This window comes from Polyergus mexicanus, unplaced genomic scaffold, assembly GCF_030449975.1.
Source record: "Polyergus mexicanus isolate NDT 795.1 unplaced genomic scaffold, iyPolMexi1.0 SCAF_7, whole genome shotgun sequence".
NCBI classification, from domain to species: Eukaryota; Metazoa; Arthropoda; class Insecta; order Hymenoptera; family Formicidae; genus Polyergus; species Polyergus mexicanus.
Window position 1 is genome coordinate 6,992,476 of NW_027223327.1, and position 19,908 is coordinate 7,012,383.

General features: G+C 42.0%; 1 protein-coding gene across 1 annotated transcript; it reads left to right on the forward strand.

The window, feature by feature from the left end:
* Window positions 1-15,608: 15,608 nt before the first annotated feature.
* On the forward strand, window positions 15,609-16,431 carry LOC138934868 (uncharacterized). Its single transcript, XM_070299011.1, has one exon. The coding sequence runs from the start codon at window positions 15,629-15,631 to the stop codon at window positions 16,409-16,411; it is 783 nt and encodes a 260-aa protein (XP_070155112.1). The 5' UTR covers window positions 15,609-15,628; the 3' UTR covers window positions 16,412-16,431.
* Window positions 16,432-19,908: the final 3,477 nt, after the last annotated feature.

Below are 19,908 nucleotides of genomic sequence, written 5' to 3' on the forward strand. Positions count from 1 at the left end.
ATCCCAACGAGTTGGTAGATCGCTTGCGATTGCTGGAAGCTTCGCGTCAAGCCGGCAACAATGCCCACGATAATGAAATATTATCAATTATCGAGGAACTTTACGAAGCTGGCCTTATTATAAATTAATCTATGCGTCGGCGAAACGAGTCAGTCTGTCATTATTGTTTGTATCGAAATGTCGATTAATAAATTTGGATTATCGTTGGGAACACCCAACAACTAATACTATCAATAGATTGGATTACTAAGAAATTACGTGCGCGATAACGCTCTGTGTCAGACAGCCTCCGGCTTTGACGCAAGGTCGCGCAAGATACGACGCGTAGCGCAAGCGGAAGATTATACTGATGCAGCAAACAAAGAGTACGTGGAAATACGTGTCAAGCTTTTGGAGGACAGACAGGAAGAACTTGAGAAAAAAATAATCACGCTCGAGACGAATGTGGAAACGCTGCAAATAATGATGGATGAGATGCAGAAAATGCTTCGGTATGCAACTCACGCGCAGACTACATCTAATTCAGCGCAGGAGAAGAAAGATATATAAAGAATATACGTGGAGGAATTATCTTATTATTGCAAATTATGCCTCGATCAAATATGTCGCAAAAGACCTCTAAAAAACAGCTGCTCGTGGAAGAATTGCATGCTCCAGCGAGAAAAAATTTCTTACGTAGACGTGTCATAGTACGCGGATACGACGATCTGTGGCAGGCGGATGTGGTCGAGATGTGTCCATATGCACGATTCAACAAAGGTTACAACTACATACTCACAGTTATCGATGTGTTGAGCAAGTATGCGTGGGCTGTACCGCTCAAGAGTAAGAGTGGAAACGAGACGGCTGATGCTATCGCAAAGATAATTCGAGACGATGGAAGATGTCCGAAACATTTTCAAACCGACAGAGGAAAAGAATTTTACAACGCAAATGTACAGAAATTCGTGAAGAAACACAGCATTAAGCATTATTCGACGTACTCTATCATGAAAGCCTCGGTCGTGGAACGATTCAACCGAACGTTAAAGAGCAATATGTGGAAAATGTTTACGTTTAATGGAAATTACAAGTGGATCGACGCGTTGTCCCGGCTCGTTAGAGAGTACAATGCGCGAAAACATCGCACTATCGGCATGAGACCTATCGATGTTACCCCTGCGATCGCCGATAAACTTTTAAATACGGTATACAACAACGTAAAGATTGCGGCACCGGCAAGATTCAAAGTAGGCGATCCGGTACGCGTGAGTAAATTCAAGACCATCTTTGACAAAAGTTAAACGCCAAATTGGTTGACCAAAGTGTTTAAGATCGTTAAAATGCAGAAAACTAATCCCGTGACTTATGTACTCGAAGATTCGCGCGGAAATCCCGTCGCCGGCGGATTTTACGAATACGAGTTACATCGCGTTGCCAATCCCGACATACATCTCGTGGAAAAGGTAATACGCAAAAAGGGCGACGAGGTTTATGTGAAATGGCTGGGATTTGATGCAACGCACAATTCTTGGATACATAAAAATAATATATTATAAATATGTTAACAATAATACATAATATTAAAGATATTTTACAAATATATAAACAAAATTGTACACTTTATAAAATATACATATAATTTACAATAAATATACATATAATTTTAATTTACAATAAATATACGTAATTTTTTATTTACAATAAATATACATGATTTTTATTTACAACGGTATTTTATAATGTCCCCACGGTAGCGTGTCGGTGGTTTGGGGTACGATATACCGCTTGTCATCGTACGGACTTAGAGCAATTTTTGTCTCGCGAATAGTGTATATTTCGTGTAATTTAGATCTTATACAAGACTGCTGACGCGTCATTTCAATCTCTTCGTTCAAACACCGCGTGTAATCGTTGAACGTTATTGTTCTCGCAACGACGTTACTCTTGGCGTCTTTTACCTTTTTCGTGTCTTTCTTACCATCTACTCGCAACGCGTACATTGTTGCCCTAAGCCCGACGAATTCGGTCATAATGGCGCCATTATTTTCATCCTTCATTAAACCCGGTATCTTTTTATTCGCGAGCGGTATACTGTACACATTGTCCACCGCATAATCGCTGGTATCGAATCTGTCGACGTTGCGCTTTATATTCCCATATACATCTTCACACTCGATGTGATATATGAGACTGTCGGTGTCGGTGTACATGATTTTACATTTCTCTCGATACATAGGTATCATATAATCGTGGTGAAACTCGTACAAACATGTCTTGGATATGTCGAGTATACACATACCCACGTAGAATGGTTTATTAAATTTCACCTCGAGATTGCGCAATTCAACGGCGATCAGATTCTCCGAAAACACGCTTTTACTATGAAAATTTGGTTTTGCGATCATCGCCTCTGCGCCATATCTTCCATCCCAATGTGTCACGAGCTTAATATTAACATGATTGCGCACATTTTCTATCGTTTGGCCAAATACAGCATTATTCATTAATTTATATAAATTTTTTTCAAAATCATTTTTCGCGAGTGTTCGGAATTGTGTATTAAATTCGATATAACTGCGAAGCCATGGAGATTGCGAAAACTGTAATATTCGATGTATTTTTGTAACTCGAAGCCCGTGTCGCGTGCATTGCTGCAGGTTGCGGTAATGTATTACGTAACGCTTCTTATCGTATAAGGTTGCGAGCAGCTTATCCTGCCGCTTACCAGGTGGTTTGTCGCGTATCGGGCAAAACGGTAGGTCAGTGTGCGCATCGTGAACACGTTGCGGATACTCGAGATCGACTTCAAGGATATAGCCTATAGGCGAATCGAGCGCGATCGATGATGTATCAGAATCGGATACGTCGTCGACCCATCGAAAATCTGCATGGGGCAAGGGTTGACACATTGCCCATCCGTACAAATTATTTACATCAAAGTACGTGAGATACGTTGAAGGTTTCGATGGATCGTACGACTGCATATACTTGTTATTAGCATGTGCGTATCTGTTGGAACATTGACTCAAACCGCCGCGTATTTCGCGTTCGATAAACATAACCATGTCGATATCCGTAAGCAATTCGAATGTGTGGCGGCCTACGGCAACCACAAAAATAGCGATAACACAATATTCGCGAAATATTATCGTTTCTCGCAAGTGCTCGTCCGTCCGCGCGTAGTGCGAGAGACGCCGCTAGTCGGCGCAAGGCGCTCGAGCCAACACGAAGGTGGAAAGCAGTCCGGCGGGCATATAGCGCGTCCGCGCGTAGTTGCGGGCAGCACCGCTAGGCGGCGCAAGACGCCCGGGCCAACCTGCAAGTAGAAAGCCGCCCAGCCGGAATATAGGGCAGACCCCCTGCAGAGAAAGCACGAAGAAAGTTATAGGCGCCAGACGCCTCACTTTCTAGCGCAAGTCGCTAACGAACTTCATAACGTTGGACAAACGCCACGGCGCCAGTCGCCGCAACGCCGCCAAGACGCCACGGACTAAGAGCGCCAGCACGCTGCCTACAGTGGCAGAAATCGCCCTTCGGCGAAAAACTCGCCCTACGCCGCTCCACTTAACAGCGGCTAAAAGGAGACGAATAGGCGCACGGTCGCCTACATCACACGGCGCTCGCTCGCCTCCAGGCTTAGGCGCACAGTCGCCTCCCTCTCACGGCGCAACTCGCCTCCAGTCTTAGGCGCACGGTCGCCTACATCACACGGCGCTCGCTCGCCTCCAGGCTTAGGCGCACAGTCGCCTCCCTCTCACGGCGCTCGCTCGCCTCCAGTCTTAGGCGCACCGTCGCCTATATCACACGGCGCTCGCTCGCCTCCAGGCTTAGGCGCACAGTCGCCTCCATCACACGACGCTCGCTGGGACGAGCCACCAGCTCCAGGAGCGCCGCTACCAGGGAGAAAGAAGACCGAGGCCCGGTTACTGACACTATTCGGCGCCAGCCCGCCAAAATCCACCACCGGGCAGGGCTCCAAGAGGGACCGACCAATCACGCCCGACATTGGTCGCCCACGGAGTACCACGCCTCCGGTTCCGTGGTATCCTCCACCGCTCGTCTCGCCTCTACGACGAACACCTCAGAAACGGGACAGTACAACGCAAACGAACCCCTGCAAAACCGGAATCGACGTAGCAACGCAAACCAAGCGACGAGGAGGAAGAGCACGTAAAGTGCTAAATAACAACAACAACCAAACGCTCAATCGCAACCATAATAAAGAAAATCGTTGGCACGAATGTAAGAGAACAGAATAAAAGTATATTTTTAATGGTAAAAACATTCATTTCTCTACCTTCATATAAGATAAGTTGGGTAGTATCCTTAAGCGATAGATCTCCTATCCCGTACCTACCCACAAATGTAATATTCGTATGCTTCAACGTGGCGTCCCTCGTGTCCGGAAAGAGTGTAGTAATACGCGGGGTCGAACCCATAATTTTTAATACAACTCTCGTGGAAATTTTCAAAAATGTCTGCTAATAACAAGACATCAATTTTGAGATACAAGTCGCTATATTCGCCCAGCGTTCGAATGGAGAACCGCTCCCACACGTTCTCGGCGTACGCGTAATCGCTCTCGGATATTGTGTCACTGGTCAAGGAACTGTAAAATGATTCGCGCGGTGATAAACACGTATCTTGCAACTTGTCGACGAAGTCAATATATTCGTACGGAAAGACGCCCTTCCGTGTTAATAAATTGAAATTGTCATTCGATAAATTGTGAAATTCAGATTTTAAAATTGTGAGTTTGTCTTTATTCAAGAATGATGCTAATTTATCGAGACTAGCTGTGAGAAATTTATACGAATCGATAAAACGCAATTTAATATGATGTTTTGATTTCTCTTCGGTAAGTTTAACATTTTTCGTAAATGATATATATTTTTCCTTTGTTATTGGAAGTAACTCGATTCCCCCTTCGAACGCTGTAGCTATTTCCTTGATAATGAAGTGCGCGTCGTAACCGGATAAATTATGAAAAACTATTGGAATGCAAAAAGAATCTTTATATAATTTAAATTGCAATTTGAATGCGCGGGACCTCTGTACCGCCAGGTCAGATGGCAATGATCGCGTACGCGTATATCATCTTGTACAAATGGTTTCTCGCAAATGTGACATTGTGTCGCGCTATGAAAATTTTCCCATTCATCAGATATTAAATTTACCATGGGGACATTAGCTGATAAAATAATTTTTACACGTTGCGCTAAATTTTTTAGTTCTTCGACGAACCATGATATGCAATCGATATCGCGACGGGAATGATACGCGGATAACGAATCATCGTACGAACAATGTACATAATATGCTAAGCTAAATACTTTATAATGTTGGTAGTTTCTCTCTTCCTCCGTCTTCTCTAAAATGCACTCCAGATCGGCGTATACGACGAAAGGAAGCCGCTCTTTCCGATTATAGTTGTTGAACATGAGCCACTTGTCCTTATCGCTCGGTAAACGGATAGCGCACTCGTTCATCTCTCGACAGTCCACCGTATGTGACTGTAACTTGTCGTTCGAGCCAAAGTAGTGCAAACATCTATAAAAGAAATAATTTTTAATTTTTGTTCACAGATTTCTGCAATATATTGTAATTTATTAAATATATACGTACCGATCGCAGATATATTGTCTTCGTTTGCCACAACTCAATTGCGAGCTTACGAGGCGGGATAGATTCTTGATCCACGCGAAATGTCCAACGTTGTTGTCTTCAATATACAACAGGTTGACGTGTTTGTCTCTTTTCAGCTCACTCAGACGTATCGGGACAATGTTCTTTTCCTCGATACTATATACATTGATTGAGATATCGTTGGCAATTTCGAATTTTTAAATTTGATTCACAGTCACTGGAAACTCAATGTCCTGGAGATTCAGCACTGTCGTGTAATGAGGATACGAAGATTCCCGATCCGCGTTTCTTTCAGCTGGATGTAGAGCGGCGACCACAGACCACGCGAAACACGCATTGTCATTAGATTGCACGTTTATTACCGCTCTTTTCATTGTTATTTCTCGCGGTAATTTAATGTAGCACCCCGCGCGCATTGGATTATATTTATTTATATTTACATTTAAATCGAATATTCGTGATAATGCCCACTATCGCGTTCCTGAAATTCCTCGAGCGATGCTAGAATGGGCTCGACAACGCGCCGCTCGTACCATTCGCGTAAATCGGTTGTGCGAAAGAATTCATAGTTTCTCGTATTGATACTTTTATTTGCGCGTTTATCACCCGTCACAAATTCACCATTGAACACTGTATTAATTTTCACATTAAAATGTTTTTTCAGCACGGTTTGCTTGTGCACAATGTCTTTAGCATCCTCGAAAAATTGGCGAGGCTCGATATGATTATGATTTATAACCGCACCAGTCAATATGCGGCTCTCGAACGCCGTATCGATTTCTCGCCAGATCAATCCGTGTTGCCGCGTGCTGCATCCTGCACCCGCGTGTACAAAACGCGTGCGTAATGAGTGCTTCAATCCCTCGAGTCGTGCAATTCGAGCAATCAGCGATTGTCGAATCCCAATCGATAATCGTGGACGTTTGATTCGACTTTGCTCTTCCAATGATTCGATATATTCGTTGCATCGTTGCTCCCACGCAATGTACTCCTCTATCGAATTTACCCATGCAGATTGCTCGCGCAGAATTCGTTCGGCATTGTTTTCCGCCATATTTCTAAATTTATGCCAAAAATTTTTGCTAACAAGTTGTGCTTATTAACAGCTCTTGTCTCGGAACTCTTTGCGAAAATACTGACAGGGTGTGCCTCTTTACCTCGATTTTATATTCTATCGCGATGTCTCTTTCCATCATGTGTATCTATCTAAATCTTTATTTCGCGATTTGTCACGTACATTTTGACTAATGTCGATTATTGCATTTTGTCGTCTAGAGATGATGTCAAATCCCAGGCGTATCGCAAAAGTTTCAAATTACATGCAGCTGTCCAATGTTAGTGCAATTTAATCATGAGGATTATCCTTATATTTTAGGATTTTGTCATGTTTTGACATCCGCGTTTGAAATCTGATATCTATGGGTGATGTCATCGCGAAGCAGCCGCACATCGGCGCTTAAAAATTTTATAAATATTACGTTGCATTTTTGTGCATTCGGCTAAATCTCACACCTGGTGATGATGTCATCGCGAAGCAGCCGTATATCGGCGCTTGAATGGAAAAATTGAAAAAAAATATCGCGTCATCAATAATCCCCACCACATTGCAATTTTGCAATGCTAATACATATTTTAAATATGTTCAATACGTTCAGTATTGCATCGACCACTTGTGTGAAAGGTTCATATAAAAATGTATCCCACTGAAGGAAGCCGCATGAATTATTACGTTCCGATTCAAGATGCTGATGAAACTTCACCGTGTAAAATGTAACAAGTTTTAATTAACTTGAAGTATTTTTATACTTTTTAAATATTTTTTTACACCTTTTAAATATTTATATAAATAATATTGTTTTTACTCCCTAGCATTTTATCCGAGCCTCGTCGCGCGGTTCGTATACTCGGAAGACGATACGCCTTAACCCCGACGTCGTACAAATATTTGGACATTGGAATAAACGTTGGAGTTGTATCTTGCGTGGAATCGGTTCTCGGCAATAATCCGGGCAATTAAATAATATTGCCTTTTGAAACGTGGAAATCGCTAATGCAGAAACGTGCGGACATTGAATGACTTCTACAATCGACTGAAATCTCATTGCGGATTCGAGATTTGACATTCGAAGTGATTAAAATATCTGATTCGAATATTATAAAAATAGGATTATCCAATAATTCTTTATATATGAAACCGCCAACTCTATTCTATTTATTCGATTTTGAAAAATGCATAGATCATATGTATTACTGGTTATGCGAAAATACGCATATTGTAAATGAAAAATTCAAACAATTTGTAATTGTTTTACAACAGAATAATATCGCTAATGTATGCGACGCTGCAAAAACGTTACATGAAAGTGATATGTTTAACAGCGAATCGCTCATCGATTGCGAGTTATTGACATGTGCTGTAAATGATATTCTTCACGAGGCTTGTAATAAATAAGTTATTTTACTAATTATCTGTGAATTTAATTATTTATCCCATCCTTTATGTATGAATAAAACGATGTAATAGATATGCACAGTCTGCAAAATTTAACTTGCAAACGCCGCATCATCCATGTGCATGCTTCGCGCTATCCATCTCTCTCTCTCTCCCAAGTGCATGCCTCGCGCTATCCCTCTCTTACACATTGCGGACGCCGCGCTATCTCTCTCACACCTACTCGTGGCCGCGTGCGTTCCCTCTTCCCCGCGGACCCCTCCGCTTATCGGTTTCGCACGGTCCCCCTCCCCCCTCTCCGCGGCCCCCGCGCCTACCGTTCCGCCGCGGTCCCCCTCCCCCCTCACCGCGGCCCCCGTGCCAACCGTTTCGTCGCGGTCCCCCCGCATGACGTTATACCCCCGCGCCGGTTTCCCCTCGCCCTCACCTCCCCTCAGAGGACCTGAGTTAAAACTCTCCTAGTAACACTACTGACTTACAAGGAAAATGCAGAACAATTTGCGAGTAATGGTGAAGCGGAGGAACAAGCGCAGCCGCCCTTAAAGAAACGGAAAACGCACAGTGTCGCTATCGTGATGCAGAAAGCAACTTTTCTAGGTATGGAAAATATTACAAGATGTGTGGATGCTTGATTGTCGCAGCTAGTTTCCATCACCGATACCGTCAACGCCTGCGTCAATTACTTAATGAACGAAATAGAATTAAAACTTCCATCGGCTTACATAGATCGTGAAATTATAAAACTCATAGTGGTAATTTTCAAGAAATTGAACGCAATGTACAAACGCAAATAAGGGATTTAACCTTTTTAGATGTATATTTCAATATTGTATTTGAAGAATTACTTTCGCTCGGCTTTAACGAAATTGTACGTACAATTTTAAATCGTAATTGTTAATTTTATAAAAATAAAAAATAAAAAATTATTATCAATAAATATGAAATTTTTCCACCTTAAAAATCATAGAGTATATTTTTTCCTTTACCCCTCTCTAATATTTCCTTTACTTCTTTACTTTGCGCATAGAACATTCTATCAAAATAATATCAAATATTAGTTGAACGCTAAACGAGCGACTTATTTCTCACATAAGCGCCCACAGAGCATCTCTTATAAGCTCGTAAGCAACGGTGCTCACAAAACGCTGACGCGAATGCATCCCCGCGAATACGTTTATTAGCATCGTTCCCGCGGCTATTTATCAGCTAATCGCCCGCGGTGCTTTCCGCTTATACGCGCTCGGGAAAACGCTAGCGCGAGTATGCGGCCGCCGCGGTGGGCCCTCCGGAGCGCGGATAAGCTTATTACTCTCAACACATATCTACATATTAAACATATTCGATGCACGTATTTTTGTTATTGTTATTAAATATTCTTGATTACTTTTTTATTTATAAGAGCGTGCGTAAACGACAAATCGTTCATTTCGCAAAATGGACGGTGGAAACATCCTTGGACGTCGAGCGTCTGCGGGCCTACGGGATGTGAAAAAACAATTTTCGTGAAAATATTTCTTCAACGTTTATCCAGTATGTCCGATGTTCGATTCGAGAGAATTTTATTTTTTTACGCAGAGTGGCAAGATGCGTATCAGTGTTTACAATGCATAGCGAGTGAAAAAGATAAAGAAGAAGAAGAGAAAAGAACACAAAAAATCGGTTACGTAAATAATGCTTTGATAAAATCAAAGAAAAATATAATCGAATTTTGTGAGGGATTACCGCGCCCGGAAGATTATTCCAACGATCCGCTCGTGTCGAAATTAATAATAATCGACGATCTTATGAGAGAATCATTGTCGTGCGACGCTATCGTAGATCTGTTTACCAAAGGAAGCTATCATAAAAATCTCAGTGTTATACTCATCTCGCAAACTCTCTTTCATTAAAGGCGCGGACAGCGCGACATATCTCTCAACGCGAATTACATATTGTAGTAGTTTTCAAAATTCCACGCAATCGCGCTCAAATACGTCATCTAGTGCGCCAATATCCCGACGATCCAAAATTTATGGAAGAAGCGTACTACGACGCTACATCGAGACCACATGGGTATTTATTGCTTGATTTGAAACAATCGACTCCAGACACGAATATCGCTTTTGCACGTACATCTTTCCCAACGATACTCGGCATTACGCATACATACCGCGTAAATCGAACAATAGAAGTGGAGGCGTATAAAAGGGTAAAATTCGTGTTTGCAATTTGACAGCCGTATGATTACAGCGTTATGGTGAAAAAAGAAGAACCTGATAAAAAATTGACGCGTTCTAATAAAGAAACACAAAATACATGTGTACGTATATGTACATATTTAACTGCGTGTGTATCTGAAATGTATTGTATGTGTGTATGGATGTATGTATAAAATACGCGGGAACACACAGCCACACAAAAAATACGTGTATAATGTTATTTCAGCTTTAAAAAAACATCGTATTGTAAGACACAAGCCAACACACACACACACACACACACACACACACACACACACACACACACACACACACACACACACACACACACATATATGCTATACATATACTACACATGAAAAATATAAATAAAATATTATTTTAATTACATTTTTTTATATCTTATTTGATCCTATTTTTTATTCGCACATCCGCATTTCATTTTTCTTTATGAAATGCTAGTAATTTAATAAATAATAATAATAGTAGTAGAACTAGGAGAGTTCTAACGCAGGTCCTCCGAGGGGTATGCGGGTCGAGGGGAAACCTTGCGGGCGAGGGGGCATGACGTCACGCGGGCGGAGGGGGATTTTGGTGCCGCGGGGGAATGATATCACGCGGGTGAAAGCCGATAAGGAACAATCATTCGTCCAAAGTCCTCCTTTTCCTTTACTTAATAAATATAGCATTTCTATTGATTTGTGATAAATGTTTGTATCTATATTTATCACATTTTTCTATGCTATTTGATAAATATTATTTATCAGTATTAATGTTTGATTATTTAAAAAATATGTGTGTGTGTGTGTGTGTGTGTGTGTGACAGTATACATATATTATTATATTATATTTATATTATATTACAAACAAATAGTGTCTCGCAATATTGCACGTGCGGCCGAATCGGCGCGGTGTATTACAAAGGCGGGTTATTATATTTATATTATATTATGAACAAATAGCGTCTCGCAAGATATAATGTTGCTTTCATGTATAGCACAATAATAAAAATCAAATAAGATTTGAATATGTTAAACATAAAAATATATTTTATACATGAAATTCATTACTTTTTTAACACTTTCTATACTCTCTTCTATACTTCTTTCCGATTTTCCATCGATCAACATATGTACATATCAATAGATATTAAAACTATCGCGTGATACGAACGCCAAAGCGCCCGAGTCCCTTTGGAAGAGAAAGTGGAATTTTTTGGTGGAAAACTAAAAGATACCGACTAGATAATAAAATTCTTGTAACGAAATACCCATATTATTATTATTTATCAATAGATATTAAAACTATCGCGTGATACGAACGCCAAAGCGCCCGAGTCCCTTTGGAAGAGAAAGTGGAATTTTTTGGTAGAAAACTAAAAGATACCGACTAGATAATAAAATTCTTCTAACGAAATACCCATATTATTATTAGATTTTAAAAATGTCGATTATTTCTGTGCTTCCTTCTTTCCTTTCTCATAAGAAAATAGAATTTTCTCTAACATGATCACGTGCGAAGGAACCCTCGAACCGATATCCAAACTCACCAATCGACGATCACTACGAGTAAAATACGAAAAGTAGGAGAAACACTCCGTCTAATGAGAATACTGGCATGATTTTTAACTTATTAAAGTTGGAAGATCCCCACTTATGCACAAGTCCAATTCGTTAAACCTTAGAGAGACCTTACTCCCACGCAATTTTTCTAAGAAGAGCCGTTTAAAGGTGATAGATGAAATATATATCTATAAATGAAGAACGAAGGGTGTCAAAATTATAGTAGTACACGATTTGAAAGTGTATACATCGGTTAAAAAAGTTTTGTGTTCCAAGTGTTCGACGGCGATCAGATTTTACGTTTAAAAAGTATAGTGGATTCTTTATAATTTTTGTGTGTGTCAAGTGTTCAACGGTGACCAGATTTTGACACTCTGCCAATCTGCGAAGGATGGAAATAAATAATTTTGAGGCAATACTAGACGAGTCGTCTGATGAAGATCACGCATTATCAGACGACAGTGATTACAACAGCGATCAAAGCGAGGACCTCACGGAAATTGTTCAGAAGACAGTGTTTCATTCAGAAATTATTGCGTTGAACGGACGTACAAAATTTTGTGCCATATACTTTTATTATTCTACGGGTAGTGATTATGCTGTATGTGCTTCGTGTATGATAGCTATAGCAGACACTGACTATGGATACATGTATGCTGTTCGGAAGCATGTAACTGAACTGTACGACGTAATAAGTGGTCGATCCTGCTCCAATTGCAGACAAGCATTATATCAGGTAATGCCGTGCAACATATGTCCGATTTGTACACAGTAAAACAAAAAAAAAAAACATGGAAAACTCCGAGCAGACTGAACGTGACTTGTTGGAGCTGTCGCATCAAGTCGCCACTTTGGGCGAGTATTTTGCATAGGCGCAGCGATGCGAAGAATTTATCAAACAGCTCGAGGAATCCAGTCGTATCAAGCGTCCGCGGCTCTCGATCGGAGTTCGGCAATCTTTGGTGGCCAGAATCGCGCGACTCGAGGGTGCGAGGACTCGATTAGAGAGACAATTTATATATAGTGGTGGTAATTACAGTGGTGATTGCAATACCGCGGAAAGACTCATTTGGCGGGAGATTGATACGGCGTTTGAGAGCCGTATATTGACTGGTGCGGTTATAAATTATAATCACATCGAGCCTCGTCAATTTCTCGAGAACACCAAAGACATTGTGCTCGAACACGTGAAAAATGTGCTGAAAAAACACTTTAATGTGAAAGTGAACACTGTGTTCAATGGTGAATTCGTGTCGGGTGATAAACGGGCAAATAAAAGTGTAAATACGAGAAACTGTGAACTCTTTCGCACATCCGATTTACACGAGTGGTACGAGCGACGCGTCGTCGAGCCCACGCTTGCCTCGCTCGAAGAATTTCAAGAACGCGATAGCGGGTGGGCATTGTCGCGAATTCTCGATTTAACTGTAAATATAAATAAATATAATCCAATGCGCGCGGGGTGCCATATTAAATTACCGCGAGAAATAACAATGAAGAGAGCGGTAATAAACGTGCAATCCAAAGACAATGCATGTTTCGCGTGGGCAGTGGTCGCTGCTTTGTATCCAGCTGCACGAGACGTAGGTCGGGAGTCTTCGTATCCACATTATACGACAGTGCTAAATCTCCAGAACGTTGAATTTCCGATGACATTGAGTCAAATTAAAAAATTTGAACTTTATAACGACATTTCGATAAATGTATACTGCATCGAGAAAGAGAAAGAGAATAATATTATCCCGATACGTCTGAGCGAGCAAAAGAAGGATAGACACGTCAACTTGTTGTATATACAAGATTCGCAAGACCTCGGACATTTCGCGTGGATCAAGAATTTATCCCGCCTCGTGAGCTCGCAACTGAGCAAACGTAATGGCCAAAAATATATCTGCGATCGGTACGTATATTTAATAAAAATGTAATATATATATATATATATACGATAGAAAAATTAATTATTTCCATTTTTTTTTTTTTTTTTTTACAGATGTTTACACTATTTTGGATCGGACGATAAGTTGCAGTCGCACATTGTAGATTGTCGAGAAATGAACGAGTGCGCCATCCGGTTACCGAGCGATAAAGACAAGTGGCTCGCGTTCAACAACTACAACAGAAAGGAGCGACTTCCCTTCGTCGTATACGCCGACTTGGAGTGCGTGCTGAGGAAGACCGACGGTGATCCGAGGACGTCTACGTACACGTTTCAGCATCATCAAGAATTTAGCGTAGCTTATTATGTACATTGTTCGTACGACGAATCGTTATCCGCGTATCATTCTCGCCGTAGTACCGATTGCGTTTCGTGGTTCGTAGAAAAATTAAAAAATTTAGCGCAACGCGTAAAAACTATTTTAACCATGAATGTCCCTATGGTAAATTTAACGCGAGATGAGCGGGAAAAATTTCACAGCGCGACACACTGTCACATTTGCGAAAAACCGTTCGCGCAAGACGATACACGCGTACGCGATCATTGCCATCTTACCGGGCGGTATCGAGGTCCCGCGCATTCAAACTGCAATTTAAATTATAAAGACTCTTTTTGCATTCCCATAGTATTTCACAATTTATCCGGTTACGATTCACATTTTATCATCAAAGAAATAGCTACCGCGTTCGAAGGCTCGATCGACGTACTACCGATAACAAAAGAAAAGTATATTTCATTCACGAAACATGTTAAAGTTAAAGATACCGTTGAAAAATCAGATTGGCGAAACGATATAAAGTTACGGTTCATCGATTCATACAAATTTCTCAGTACTAGTCTCGAAAAATTGGCATCGTTTTTAAATAATGATAAACTTCAAATTTTAAAATCGGAATTTCAAAATTTATCAATTGAAGAGTTCAATTTATTGACGCGAAAAGGTATTTTCCCATACGAATACATTGACTGTGTCGATAGGTTGCACGATACATGTTTACCACCGCGCGAATCATTTTACAGTTCTTTGACCGGTGACACCGTTTCCGAGAGCGATTACGCGCACGCTGAAAACGTCTGGAGGCGGTTCTCCCTACGAACCTTGGGCGAATACAGCGATCTGTATTTAAAAACGGATGTCTTGTTATTGGCAGATATTTTTGAAAATTTCCGCGACAAATGTATCGAGAGTTATGGGCTCGACCCCGCGTATTATTATACTCTTCCCGGATATACGTGGGACGCCATGTTAAAACATACGAATATTACGTTCGAATTACTTACTGATATCGATATGGTTATGTTTATCGAACGGGGAATACGCGGTGGCCTGAGTCAATGTTCCGGCAGATACGCGCGAGCCAATAACAAGTACACGCAGTCTTACGATCCATCGAAACCGTCATCGTACATGATGTATTTCGATGTAAACAACTTGTACGGTTGGGCGATGTGTCAACCGCTACCCTATGCCGAATTTCGATGGGTCGACGATATCTCTGACTTTGACGTTAGCGCAATCGCTTCGGATTCGCCCATAGGTTATATTCTCGAGGTTGATCTAGAGTATCCACAACATCTTCACGATGCGCACGCTGACCTACCGTTCTGTCCGACGCGCGATAAGCCGCCCGGCAAGCGGCAAGACAAACTCCTCGCAACCTTATACGATAAGAAGCGTTATGTCATACACTATCGCAATCTGCAACAATGCACGCGTCACGGCCTTCGCGTCGCAAAGATACATCGCGTATTGCAATTCGTTCAATCCGCATAGCTCCGCGATTACATCGAACTCAACACCCGGTTTAGAACGCGCGCGACAAACGATTTCGAGAAAAATCTGTACAAGTTAATGAACAACGCGGTATTCGGTAAAACTATGGAAAACGTGCGCAATCACGTCGATGTAAAATTATTAACAAAGTGGGACGGACGATATGGCGCGGAGGCGATGATCGCGACACCAAATTTTCACAGCAGGAGCGTCTTTTCGGAAAATTTGATCGCTGTCGAATTGCGCAAATTCGAGATAAAATTCAATAAACCGATCTACGTCGGCATGTGCATCCTCGACATTTCTAAAACGTGTTTGTATGAATTTCATCACGAATACATGGTACCGTTATATCGAGAGAAATGTAAAATAATGTACACCGATACAGATAGTTTAATTTATCACATCGAGTGCGAGGATGTGTACAAGAACATGAAACGCGATATTGCTAAATTTGACACAAGCGATTATCCGGTTAACAATGCGTACGGTATACCGCTCGAGAACAAGAAAGTGCCGGGTTTGATGAAGGACGAGAATAATGGTGCGATCATGACTGAATTTGTCGGGCTTAGAGCAAAAATGTATGCATTGCGAGTAGATAATAAAAAAGATACAAAAAAGGTTAAAGGCGTCAAGAGTAACGTCGTAGCGAGAACGATAACGTTCGACGATTACACGCGGTGTCTGCGCGATGAAATTGAGATGACTCGACGACAGTCTTGCATAAGATCCAAATTGCACGAAGTGTATACAATCAGCGAGACAAAAATTGCTCTGAGTCCGTACGACGACAAGCGATATATCGTACCTGATTCGACCGACACGCTACCGTGGGGACATTTCCGAATACCCTTATAATATAATGTATATATATATATATATATATGTGTGTGTGTGTGTGTGTGTGTGTGTGTGTGTGTGTGTGTGTGTGTCGGGAAAACAAAATAAATATAATTCTATCTTTCTTTTATATTTTATATTTTACATGCTGAATATATCTTACATATATTTTATATGCTGTATATATTTTACATATTTCAGATACTTTATATGTATTTCATATTTTTATATGTTTAAAATAAAATACAATTTGTATGAATTAAATCACATTGTCCTTGTGTATCCAAGAGTTGTGCGATCCATCGAATCCCAACCATTTCACGTAAACCTCGTCACCTTTTCTGCGCAGTACTTTCTCCACGAGATACACGTCCGGATAAGTCGCGCGATGCAACTCGTATTCGTAGAATGCTCCAGCAATAGATTTTCCGCGATAGTCCTCGAGTAGATAGGTTACGGGATTAGTACGCTGCACTTTAATAATCTTAAACACCTCGGTGGTCCAATTTGGTGTGTAACCCTTCTCAAAGATCGTCTTATACTTGCTAACGCGTACCGGGTTACCTACTTTAAATCTTGCTGGTGCCGCAATCTTTACATTGCTGTATACTGTATTTAAAAGTTTATCGGCTATCGCGGGGGTAACATCGATAGGTCTCATACCGATAGTGCGATGCTTGCGCGCGTTGTAATCCGACACGAGTCGCGGCAACGCGTCAACCCACTTGTAAGTTCCGTTCAGCGTAAACATTTTCCACATGTCATTCTTTAACGTGCGATTAAATCGTTCGACAACCGATGCCTTCAACACCGAATACGTGGAATAATGATTGATGTCGTGTTTTCTTATGAGACGTTGTACGTCGATGTTATAAAATTCTTTTCCCATATCGGTTTGCATGTTTTTCGGGCATCTCTTACTATCTCGAATTATCTCAGCGATAGCATCAGCCGTCTCACTTCCACCTTTACTCTTGAGCGGTACAGCCCACGCGTACTTGCTCAGCACATCGATGACGGTGAGTATGTAGTGGTAACCTTTGTTGAAACGAGAGTACGGACGCATCTCGACGATGTCAGCTTGCCACAGGTCATCGTAACCCCGCACTATGACGCGTCTTCGGGGAAAATTTCTTCTCGCCGAAGCATGCAGTTCCTCGACGAGTCGTAGCTTCTCGATATTTTTACGTCCGTTGGATTTTAACGATGTCATGTTTTTAGTGGTACGGCTAGTCGGCGCGTAATAATATGTGCAAAGAAATTACATTATGATTTATATCTTTAACCTTTTTTTTTTTTAACCATATAATAGTCGTTTATTTCCGTTTATTGTCATTCAATAGTCGTTCTTTATCATCCGCTACCATTCGTTGCCGTTCGATAGCCGTTCGTAGCCGTTCCTGACCCGTCTGGTAGTCGTTCCTGATTCGTTCGTAGCCGTTCCTGACCCGTTCCTGAACTGTTAGATAACCGTCCAATAACCCTTCGTTGTCGTCCGCTGTCATTCGTCAGCCGTTCGTAGTCGTTCTTGATCCGTTTGTTGCTGTCCATTGTTGTTCGTTGACGTTTCGTTGTCGTTTGTTAGCGTTTCGTTGGCGTTTCGTCGTCGTTTCGTTGATGTTTGTTGATGTTTCGTCGTCGTTTCGTTAGCGTTCGTTGACGTTTCGTCGTCGTTTCGTTGACGTTTCGTTAGCGTTCGTTGACGTTTCGTCGTCGTTTCGTTGACGTTTCGTTAGCGTTCGTTGACGTTTCGTCGTCGTTCGTTGGCGTTTCTAATCTAGCGATATTCGCATGCCGAAGCTCGTTTATCAGAGTCTGTAACGCACGCACGTTTTTCTCGAACGCAGCAAGCTTCTCGTCTGACTCTTTCAGTTGATTTCTCAACGTTTTAACGCAATGATCCACGTACAGTTTGTTGACGACGTCGGTATCAGCCACAGGTTGCGCTACACGACGAATCTTGCGCGACCTCGCGTCAAAGTCCGTAACGGTGCGACACAGAGCGTTATCGCGCACGAAACTTTTCATTAATCCACTCCATCGACGGTACGAAATGACGTTCGTCACGTCGTTACTCTGCTCGGATATCCCAAATTTGTTGATATGCATCATCGATGCGAGCGATGTCGGTCGATCGATTGATTAGTTTTGTCGAGACACCGTTTAATTTATAATAATGCCGGCTTCGCGAAGTTCCTCGATGATCGACAAAATCTCGTTGTCGTGACCGTTGTGACCCGCTTGGTGCGAAGCATCCAGCAATCGTAGACGATCCACCAGCTCGTTGGGATCGTCCCAGTGCACGTAGTCAATCTTGTTATCGGTTAGCGTCATTTCGCGAGACGCGAATAATCCCTTTCCAGATTTTGTTCTTTTGGGTTCGATCGGTATCAACTTTGCGATTATTTCTTTGTACTTGTATCCCCTGTTACTCAGTAATCGACCGTGCGCATCGTGATTGCGTTTATGCGCGCTCGTCGTCAACAGCATGCTCTTGTACGTTTGCTTATCATCCACCGTATAGATGACGTCATCGGGAAATTTCTTAAAGATCAGCTCGTAAAGACCAGGTGTGCCGACGTATCGTATGCCATCGATAATTATGCTATCCGCGTTGTCCACGTCAAAACGTTTATTACCGAACATCATTCCATTCTTGCCGAGATAAACACCGTACACGTTGTCTATACCGCTCTCTTGATCGCCGCTCAAGATAGGCCAGATGTACCTTTGACCCAGTGGACCTAATTGATCTCGCAATGTTTCTTGACCTTCCGGTGTTTGCAACTGATTTCGAACGGATGTCATGAGCGAGTCGTCCGTGGTTTCAAAAACATCCTGGCTCGTGAATAATTCGGGCATCGTAGGTTGTATAGTTCTCATTGACGCGGACGGTGTAGAGGTTATCAGCGGTACATCCAGTGGAGCGTCCGATCGTTTCGATTTATGCGGTGTCGGTGAGCGATCCGACCTGACGTTTGATCGTTTTCTCTTTTGCGGTGGCACATCATCATCATCATCATCATCATCATCCTTCTCGCGCTTCGGGATGGACAACGCTTCGATCCCCGCGTTGGTGTTACTCGCAGGCTCGTTCTTCACCGCGATCGAGCTAGAGTTGTCGACGATCTTTTGTAACGGCTCGATGAGAGGTCTAAAGCGTCTATCCAACACGATATCCTCCTCGATCTTATCGGTCTTCAAAGCGCGATGTTTCTTGCGAATCGATTCGCTAGTTTTCACAATTGCCCTCGCAATCTTCTCGCGCTCGCGAATATCCTCGTTCTTATCGATCGCAGCCATCGCGGAAAAACAAAAATGTCAATCTCTCTTTCACGTTTCACCCCGACGAAGTATCGACAACGACTAATCGTTTTGCGGTATCGCGAACACGTTAAATCCTTTTCTGTATCGACCATCGTTGAGCGAACTGTCCTTGTCTATTACTACGAATCCGTACTTGCGCTGCCAACAATCGCAACACAACGCGCAAAATTCATCGTACGGCATATCGG

Coding starts and splice junctions, on each gene's coding strand:
- LOC138934868 (XM_070299011.1), top strand. CDS start 15,629: ATGAACAACGCGGTATTCGGTAAAACTATGGAAAACGTGCGCAATCAC.